Source organism: Triturus cristatus, chromosome 10, assembly GCF_964204655.1.
Source record: "Triturus cristatus chromosome 10, aTriCri1.1, whole genome shotgun sequence".
Lineage (NCBI taxonomy): Eukaryota > Metazoa > Chordata > Amphibia > Caudata > Salamandridae > Triturus > Triturus cristatus.
Window position 1 is genome coordinate 657,639,816 of NC_140593.1, and position 11,111 is coordinate 657,650,926.

At 44.6% G+C, this 11,111-nt stretch overlaps 1 protein-coding gene across 1 annotated transcript; it reads right to left on the reverse strand.

Annotated features, from left to right (window-relative positions):
- Positions 1-5,321: 5,321 nt before the first annotated feature.
- On the reverse strand, positions 5,322-10,837 carry LOC146789868 (uncharacterized). Its single transcript, XM_085631214.1, has 3 exons — positions 10,405-10,837; positions 9,804-10,096; positions 5,322-5,639 (listed from the first exon to the last, which is right to left on the reverse strand). Exons 1-3 carry the CDS (start codon positions 10,835-10,837, stop codon positions 5,322-5,324), a joined length of 1,044 nt encoding a protein of 347 aa, XP_085487340.1.
- Between the last annotated feature and the right edge of the window lie 274 nt (positions 10,838-11,111).

Below are 11,111 nucleotides of genomic sequence, written 5' to 3' on the forward strand. Positions count from 1 at the left end.
CAAAATCTGTGGAGATTATTGATGGGGGGGGAAATGGAACACCAAACCTGACTCCTATACCAAAGGAGAAAAGTGAAGGATTGCGTATGGACTCGCTTTTGTCACTCCCCCACTCACTTACTAATACAGATACTAACACATACTCACTCACCTATACAGTCACTGACACAAGCACACAAGCACACACAAACCCATACAGCCACACTCACAATCACTCACTCACCCATACAGTCACTCATATACTCCAAAACTCACCTATACTGCCTTACACGGGGAACAACCTTTACAACGCAACTGTTACAACGCACTACCTTTACAACGCATTTTTTACAACGCATAATCCATTACAACGCATGACATTACAACGCATGACACTACAACGCATTTTTAAAAACTACCTTTACAACGCATTCCATTACAACGCATACTACCATTACAACGCATACCATTACAACGCATAATATTACACTACACTATCCAACACTTACTCTACTGATGCACCCCCTGGAGTTAGAATAGTAATTTGTACCCCTATACTATCCAACACTTACCCTACTGATGCACCCCCTGGAGTTAGAATAGTAATTTTTACCCCTATACAATCCAACACTTACTCTACTGTTGCACCCCCTGGAGTTAGAATAGTAATTTTTACCCCTATACTATCCAACACTTACCCTACTGTTGCACCCCCTGGAGTTAGAATAGTAATTTTTACCCCTATACTATCCAACACTTACCCTACTGTTGCACCCCCTGGAGTTAGAATAGTAATTTTTACCCCTATACTATCCAACACTTACCCTACTGTTGCACCCCCTGGAGTTTGAATAGTAATTTTTACCCCTATACTATCCAACACTTACCCTACTGTTGCACCCCCTGGAGTTAGAATAGTAATTTTTACCCCTATACTATCCAACACTTACCCTACTGTTGCACCCCCTGGAGTTAGAATAGTAATTTTTACCCCTATACTATCCAACACTTACCCTACTGTTGCACCCCCTAGAGTTAGAATAGTAATTTTTACCCCTATACTATCCAACACTTACCCCACTGTTGCACCCCCTGGAGTTAGAATAGTAATTTTTACCCCTATACTATCCAACACTTACCCCACTTTTGCACCCCCTGGAGTTAGAATAATAATTTTTACCCCTATACTATCCAACCCTTACCCTACTGTTGCACCCCCTGGAGTTAGAAAAGTAACTTTTACCCCTATACTATCTAATACTTACCTTAAATGTAATTTAATATTATGCGTTGTAATGGTATGCGTTGTAAAGGTAGTATGCGTTGTAATGGAAATGCGTTGTTAAGGTATTTTTTTAAAATGCGTTGTAGTGTCATGCGTTGTAATGTCATGCGTTGTAATGGATTATGCGTTGTAAAAAATGCGTTGTAAGTGCATGCGTTGTAAAAGTGTGCGTTGTAACATCATACATCCCCTTACACATATGCAGTTACTTACCCATAAACCACTGACACATCCACTCACTCACCCACACAGCCGTATACACACTCACCCACTAATGCAGACCCTCACACAAGCACTTACTAACCCATACACCCACTGATTAACCCACTCATTCATCCATGCAGGCAGTCACACACCCCTTCATCCACCCACAAGATACTCAGAAACCCATACAGGTACTAAGACAACCAATCAATCACCCATAAAGCCACTCACATACCCACTCACCAACCCATACAGCCACTTATACACCAAATGACAGCCTGATACAGACATTCACACAACCTAGTCACTCAATCATACATTCACTGAGACACCTATTCACCCACTTATACAGTCAGTCATGCACCCACTGAATCATCCATACAGGCACACATACACCCACTGATTCACCAATACGCCTTGTTATATATAATTAACACTCAAACTTTTTAAAAACACAGTTACTGGATGATTTCATTAGTGATGTCATCAGTGATGTTATTTGAGATGTCATTAGTGATGCAATCAGTGATGTCACTGTCCATGTCATGAGTGATGTAATATTTGAGGTCATAAGCAGTGCATTGTGGGGGCATGAGTTTCTCTGGTTTTGTATGAGTAAAATCTGACCCTAACTATATATAATTCCTAAGGTATATCGGTGTGGCTCAAATACCCACACAAAAAAAGAAAAGAGGAGGGGACAGGGAGAAAGAACTACGCAAACTTGAAACCTGGTTCATTTTAGAATTACAAATCAAACAGAGAGAAAGGGTTTGAGGGGCGTACTCCAGATCCCCTTGAATCAATTGTAATAATCAAAAGAAGGAGTTATCCCAACATTTGGGCAAGGAATACGAAAAAAGAGAAAAAGAGAAAGAAAAAAGATTTTTCTTTTAAAAGAACCCTTACTCAGCAACCTAGTTGGTGACATGCTTCATCATCGGGTTCCCACCCGAGCAGCCGAATGCCACTCGGGTGTGCATCGACGCCTGATTACAATGGAGCGGGTTGATGTTTGGCGATACAGTGAAAGTGCGTGAAAGAGAAATGAATAAAATTGTCTTTATTGTTCCTTAAAATTTTTATAGTGAAACAATAAGACAAGATTAAAAACGGAAGGGGATGCCTTCACAGGTTAGATTGACCGGTGACATCCACAAAAGTGCCAATAGTAAAAATAATCAAGGTCTACATGTTTCAGCCTCAGTCCGTCAGTGTGAGGCTTTCATCAGGACCACAATAGTGACACGAGGGGTGTGCACACGCTAAGGTGCACCCGTCTCAGAGTCACACACACACAACTGCCTACTTACGGTTATCCTTTCAGCATTCTGTGAAAGGTACACTAAATTGGAAAACAAATGCATAAAGTCATCCGTCGTGGTAGTTTTTATACAGTGCGCTATGTGGTTACTAGACATGCACAAAAACTCTTTGTTTCTGATCCGTATTCTCACAGATGTGCATAAAGTTTTCCCGACTATGGTGGTGGGTGTTCTTAAAGTACATACATACTGTGCACCCAGCTCACCCGATGGAATCGTGGTGAATCACACTAAATGGGGGTACTGCTAGATCCCCACAGGATATCGTACACACACACTCTTATTTAACGCATGGGTGTCAGTGTACGCATCAAATGGGGAGCATACATTTCCGAGATCATGTGACATTGTAAAACACACACTTCCAAAGTACAGCTGCACTTGTGCGTATGTGCAAACAAGACAAACATGGAGGAGAGAAAAAAGGGAACACCCACCCCTGCTTACATATGACCCAAAGTGATCAAACCCCATGGAAACCGCGGGGGGGTAGGCTATTGTCAAACCCTGTATATCAAATGGGAGAAAGAAAAAAGCATGGCATTGTGTGACAAAACCTGCCAGTCATCGTTGGTAGGAAAAACCAAGTGGCAGCAAGCAGAAATGTACTTACTTCATCAAGCCGATACACCCACCTGCCTACCTATGGAACTTCCAGTGTGGAATCCCGAGGATACCTCGTCCGTGGTTCCGGCAGTTTTATATACACAGGACACGGGTGTGTTGTTGTGCTGCCGCGTCAGTGACATACCGCGTGATGATGTGGTGCACGTAACGTGAATCAGGTGCGCATGTCAGTTTTGGTGCCGGAAAGACTAAACGTCAGCACCTGTCTGAATAAAGCACATGTTGACAAAAGGTTAAAAAAGTTTGAAAACTTTAAAAGAGCAAAGCGCAGACATACAAGGATGGAATAACTTTATTCCTGAACCCAAGGAGACACAGTCATCTCACTCGCAGGAAATATTCAGGAGAGTAAATGGAACATTACTCGAGGAAAAATCGTCAAAATTACAGTGGGACGCCATCATTTGTATTCAAGTACATGCTACACACAATTGTGGGGGCCGAGTCTTAGTGCAAATCAATTTTAAAATTGTGTGGTTATAAATAATAAACTAGAGCTTACCCTAGCACCTATCAGAATGTGAGATTACACAAGGTGCTGTGTGTGTGTAATAAATGGGCAACATTGCTGTGGGGAAAACTTAACACTGTTGTTAAATAGTTCCAGGGAATGTTATCGTGTGGTTACAGCTCGTGCACTAGAGTTCACCTTTGCACCCATCAGAATGTTGGATTACACAAGGTACTGTGTGTGTAATAATTGGGTAACACTACTGTGTGGAAACCCTAATGTTGTTTTAAAGAGTTCCACGGAATGGTATCATTCAGACCTTCTCTGTGTGTAGACAGCCTATATACCCAGCGTTGTTCGTTTTTCAAGCAGACGTTGCTGGTTATGCTCCTTGGCTTTAACTGTCTCAATGATGGTCCACCCTAAATCATTAGTGGTGTGATTGGACTGCAGGAAGTGTTCTGTGAACCTGGTTGTGCTTTTTCTGCATCTGATCATACTACGGTGCTCACAGATACGCTGTTTTACCTTCCTGCCTGTCATACCTACGTAGTATAGGCCACATGGACATGTTATAAGGTACACCACATTCATTGTATTACAATTAGTGTGAGTCTTCAGTGTCCAAACTTTGCCTGGTTCCAAATCTAGTGTTTTAGTCGCTGTTGTCAAGTGGCACACACTGCAGTTACCACAGGGGTAATGTCCAGTGATGTTCGGGATGACCCATGCATTAAGTACAGTGGGGGTCACCTCCTTCTCTTCAGGCCTTGGGCGGGTGGGAATGAGGGAATCTTTTATACATCTCGCTTTTTTGAAGGAAAAAAGGTGTTTTCCCATTTCAAGTTGCCAGTCTGCAGGATCTTCCAGTGTTTATTTATTGATTTCGTCACCTGGTTGGAAACAGTACTGTATATAGTCACACAGGTTAGTGGGATATCTTTGTTGGGTGCATTGTTCTCTTCCAAGAGGGCTTTTCGTGGTTGGTTTCAATGTCCATTTCTTACACTTATTAAGTATTCTATCCAGATACCCCCTAAAGGTGAGCTTCTTGGATAGGTCAGCTGCTTGTGTCTGATAGTCAGAGAGTTTGCTACAATTCCTCCTCAGTCTTAGGTATTGTCCGTAGAGAAGGTTTTCCCTAAGGGCACTCGGATGAAAACTGTCAAATTTTAGGAGGTTGTTCTTGTTGTGAGTTTGTGATGTGGTTTCCGTTTCCAACCTCCCATCCTCTTTGGTGATAGTTATGTCTAAAAAGACCATTGCGTTTGTATCCATGGAGTGTGTGAATTTTGGATTCTTGTCACAGTTGTTAATCCAATTAAAGAATTTAGACAGTACTTCCTTGGGTCCTTGCTAAATCACAAGGACATCGTCAATATATCTCTTCCAAAAAGAGATATGGGGGCTGAAAGGGTTGTTGTCATCCAGAATGTATTTCTTTTCGAAATTATACACCTGCCACACTAGGGGCGAAAGTGCTTCCCATGGAAGTCCCGTTGGTTTGGAGGTACAGGTCACCCTCAAACTCAAAGAAGTTCCTCTTGAGTGCCAGTTTTGCGCACTCCACTATAAAGTACTTTGGTGTCTTGTATGTCCAGTTTACATCATTGAGGAATCTGCTCAGCACTTCGAGGGTATCATCTTGTGGGAGGCTGGTGTACAGGCACTCTATGTCAAAGCTTACAAGAATGGTGGAATCATCAACAGTGATCTCCTTCAGGAGGTTAAGTAAGCTTTTAGTGTCATTCAAGTATGTTATAGTACACTGTACAAGTGATTCAAGAAAAAAATCACAGAATCTGGATAACGGTTCCAACAACAACCCTATACCTGAGACGATAGGTCTGCCAAGAGGGGGAAGTTTGTTCTTATGCATGTTCGGTAATGTATAAAAGGAGAGGATTTTTTCTTCACTTGTTACCAGAAAATCTGCTCCTAATTTGGAGATGTGTCCATTGGCTTCAGCCAAATCGACTAAGAATTTTATTTCCCCCTTAAGCTCCTGGGTAGGATTGGTCCCTAGGGGAGCATAGTTTTTCCTATCCTCCAAAAGGCGGCGGAATTCCATTTGGTAGGCAAGTTTGTCTTGTACCACCACTCCTCCACCTTTAGCTGCCTTACTTGTGGTATTTGCTAATATGGAAATTCTGAATGGGTGCTGCAATTTCTATATTGACAAACTCGAGATGGATATTTATAGTATATTCAACTAGAAAAAGTTGGTGCACACACAGAAATTTGCAGGTTTGTGTCTATTGATCAAAAATAAATAATAAAATAAGTTAAATGTAAATCTGCATATTTGTGTTTCATTTCTGTACCTGCCGTTGGATGCCAAGTGGAACACGCTAATATACAAGGTATGCATGGTTTTATGTGTGCACGTCTTGAATAGTTTGACATTTAAATTGAAGATAATCCAGGGGAAATGGTATACTGTCTCTGTAATAAAGTGCAAATGTTTAAACCGCAATGTTTGTGCCTTGTTGAAATATTTGACCATGCAGAGTTGCCTTCAAGTCATCATATTGATTTCCTAGATTACTGCATTTGGGTACTCTAGCTGGAAGAGAGCAAGGATTTTGGCAAATGTCCTCAAGTCGTTGCAGGAGCTTGATTGTATTTGTTTAGAAGCTGTAGGTTTGCACATCTATGAACCATACATTTACTGATAAGTGTTATGAACAATAGCAGTGGTTAAAAATCATTTCCTGCAACTTTGCTACAGTATATATTTCTGAGGTGTGAGGGGCAACTGGCGACTTAGAGCCGGTGATGTTGTGTTCTGGGACTATTTGTAGGATGTCGCTGATGCCATTGAGACAGCACATTCAAGATTCTCCACACATGCGGGGGTGGGGCTTGCCTGCTTGATGGAGGTAGTCTGTGCACTGATTTGGACATATAGTTTGATGTTATCTTATGGTGACTATAGATGATAGACCACATGGAGCACGGAATTGGCAACCTTATACTTACATTAATAAAGCTCATGCCTGCCAGCTATTAAGGAATCTAAAATCCAAATTAGACACTTGAAATGAAAACTTAAGTTGTAAGGGGACAATTGGCATTATATATTTTGGGGGGCATACTTCTATGCAAAACCCACAGTCAGAAGCTTCATTAATCTACAGATGTTAAGCAGGAGGCAAATAAACAAATGCCAAAGGCAAAGACAGGCTTTACTCCAAGTGGGTCACTGGTACCACTGTTCGTATCATTAGTGCAATAGCGATGTTATCTAGCCTCCTAAATATGGCCCTCCTATCACCGTGTAAAGCAGCTGCCTAAGATAAGACCTAGTAGCTATTAAGGTGCAATATAATACTATTCAAAGAGTAATAGAAGCACCTTCTAATGCCTCCTTTTAACTCAGGTAAACAAATGGACCACAGATAACCTTGCAGTAGAGGCAGTACGCAATCAAACCAATAAATGGAAACATGCCATTGGGCCCAAAGTACTCCACCCTATCCTAGCCAAAAAACCCTTAGCAATAGGTTTAGAAGCCAAATCTGTAGCCATCAAGGAAAATCTGGTATTTTCTCTAGGTATTGAGGGTCACTGAACTATCAACAGCTCACCTGCTGTACAGGTCAGTACTGAAGGATTATTCTTTCCATAGCAGCGAACCATGGTGCGGAGGACCGCAACAGGAAATTCTGACTACCTGGGGGCATATGTATGAAAGCAAAAATTAGTCGCAAACGCTGCGAATCGCAAAAAACAGCGTTTGCGACTGATTTTTCGCTATTTCATATGTATGACACATTTCCAAACTGAAAAATGAGAAATCGCTAAATTAGCGATTTCTTAGGCTGCGAAACAAGAAAACTGCGAATTTCCTAGCGAATACCTAATTTGCGATTCCTTAGCGTTGCGAATATCGCTAACAAGAAATCGCTAGCTAAGAAATCGCAAACACATGTATGAAAAAATCGCAAATTGCGATTTCACGAAATTCGCTAATTAAGAAATCGCAATTAACACCAATTGCTTGCAGGTGGTAAACTGGTGCAAGGTACAAAAACCAGCCCACAATGCAACAAACACACCCACAATGGCTGCAATGTACGTGATAGCCAGGAGGCTGCGTATTCGGGCCCTTGCACACAGGAGAATGAGACAGGAACGTATCTTCAGGCTGCGCATCACCCTGTTACAGAACACTGAAGAGGAGATCTATGACAAGTACAGACTGCACCCACAGACCATAATGGACCTGATTGAGGAGCTGAAACCCCACTTGGAGCACCCTACTCGCAGGACACAAACAATTCCCACACATGTGCAGGTCCTGTGCTCCCTGCACCTCCTCGCGTCAGGGAGTTTTCAACGGGTCATAGCGGAGGTTGGTGGTGTGTCACAGAGTGCACTTTCGCGCTTCTTCCATGCCTTCCTAGATGCAATGCTACTGAGGCTCCCACATCACATTTACTTCCCCACCACCCAACAGGCATTACAACAAACGATACTGGACTTCTACCAGATTGCACGTTTCCCCCACGTCATCGGCTGCATTGACGGGACCCATGTGGCCATCACACCCCCAGCAGAAACTGAATATGTCTACAGGAATCGGAAATGCTACCATTCCCTCAACATACAGATTGTGTGCAACGCTAAGTATCACATCACCGACATCGTAGCCAAATACCCCGGCAGTACACATGACTCCTTCATCTTCTGACACAGTGGAATACACAGACGTCTGAGTGCTGGAGAGTTTGGGGAGGGGTACCTGCTCGGTAAATACATTGCACACATCAATACATCCACTACATCAGTTGAGGGGGGGGACATTGACTCACCTATTGTGTGTTTTTCCATGCAGGTGACAGTGCCTATGCAGTGCGCGACTTCATCCTGACCCCATACCTGGATCCTGCAAATGCAAGTGAGAGGAGCTACAACAGGGCACACAGATCTACACGCTGTGTCATTGAGCGAACCTTCGGAATCCTGAAGAGCCGCTTCCGGTGCCTGCATAAGAGTGGAGGCGCACTGCAATACAGCCCTGAGACCTGCTGTAAAATCGTGGCAAGCTGTGCAATGCTACACAACATGGCAATGAGGAAAGGCACCACAATTGATGTGACCGATACAGACACATCGGATGACGAGCGCCCTGCTCCCCCTGCCAGACCAGCACCAGGAGTTGGGGCAGCTGCTGGACGCCAGAGACGGACTGAGATCACACAAAACTACTTTTAGGTGAGTATTGAGGAAATGAGACTACAAAGCCTGATGATGTGTCAAGTGTTTAATCACACTTAACATGAAAGAAAATGTAATTGTACCTAGCACATGTTGTACACACAGTGCAGAGAAGGCACAAGAAATAGGGCAAACAGCCTTTTGCGGGTTAATGCACCCGTGTTGCAGTCAGTGTCCCCGCAGATGATCACCTCCGTCGGTGCCGTCCAGGGTGGTTGACCCCCATGGTGCGCCCTTGGCCTGCTACCTGTCTGCCACTGCGGCGTCTTTCACCTGGCAAGGTTGGAGTGATGCTGCTGCGACTCGATGTGTCCTCACTCTCAGCAGAGGCCATTAGTGCGCTGCCACCTGCATTGGCTGTCTGCAGCTGTTCCACAGCAGTGGTCACCTGCGCCAGCCCTCGCGCTATGTCCTGGCAGCAATGTGCCATGTCCACCTGCATGGTTACGCTTCTGCGTGTGAGTGCGCTGGTGGTGGTGCAGAGGCGGTTGACTGCCTTGGTATAATTGTGTAGCCGTGCATTGGCACGTCGTCCAGCCCTGTCATTGGCAGCTTGGGTGTCCCTCAAAGTGGCACAGAGCTCTCGTATTGCCGCTACCATGTTGCGATTGTCCTGATGTAGGCGGCCTAGCTGGCGATTCATTGACCGCATTGCCTTGCTTTGCAGGCGCTGTTCCTGCAACATGCACTGTTCAAAGCCGGAGAACACGGTGCCTTCTCCTTCTGTTGCAGTGCTGCTCCTGGGCCTTGACCTGGAAATGGCCTGTTCCCTTTGCCTTGGTGTTGGTGCGTCATGACGGGGCATGTCTGTCACACCCTGACTCCCCTCTCTCCTGTCGGTGTCATCGCCTGTTGCTGGGACTTCATCCTCAAATGGAGGCAGTGGGGGCACATGTGCGCGCTTCCTGCGCTGAATTGGCTGCTGCTCTGTCTCATCGCTGGAGTCCGCAGGGTCTGCAGGCTCCTCTCCCTCAGCGCTGTCTTCTTGTGGCATGGCGTGTGCTGTGGATGTAAAGGGGACTATATGAGTTTGTGTTACTGTCTGCATGTGGCACTCAATAAAGTTACAAATCTTTGACGGCTAATCTCTGACACATTTCTATTCAATGATCCCCAAAACACATATGTTGCATTTACTTGTGATGGTGTCATGGACACACAGTCAGACACAGTACTACGAGTACCATGATGCATTGCTGGGTGTGCTGTAAGACCTGGGCTGGATTGGCATGTTGGGAGTTAACTATGCGCATTTGGGGGAGTGTGCAAGGGATGGGGAGGAGTGCAGGGTGATTTGGCATGCATCTTACCTTGTCTGCTGGATGAGGGGTCGGAGCTGTCGATTGCAGCCACACCACCAACGCTCTCAGGCAGGAGGGTTGACTCCACAAGCTCCTCATGGGGGGTTGGCTGCTCTGCAGTGGATGGTCCTCCTCCAGTCTGACTGGCATCCTTGAGTCTGGCTGCCACCCTCTCCTTGGACCTCTGGCGCATATCATACCACCGCTTGCGCAGCTCCTCGATGGTGCGTGTGGTGACTCCAACAGCATTCACCTTGCTCTGTATTTCCAGCCAGATTTTCCTCTTCCTGGCCTCTGGGACTTTGAGTGCCTTCTTCCCAAACAGGAGCTCATGGCTGCAGACCATCTCCTCAATGAGGACCTCCTGCTCCTTTTCTGAAAACTTGTGTTTTCTCTTTCTTTTTTCTGCATCTTTGCCCTGCTGGTTTTGTTTGGGATCCATTGCTGGTTGCTGTCTCCAGGAAAGCCTCCTCACACTCCACAAGCAGCCTCTGGGTGTGGCTCAGGTGAGCAGGTGCAGGCAATCACTACAGTTTCCTGTTTGTGATGTCATCAGCCTGCACCAGGCTTGCAGATTCCTGTTTTTGCGATTTCTTAGTTAGCGAATTTCGCTATTAAGAAATCGCAATACGGGATTCTGCGAATTATTTGCGATTTTTAAGGAATCGCAAATGATTAGCGATTTATTTTATACATCCCGTTTAGCGAATCTGATT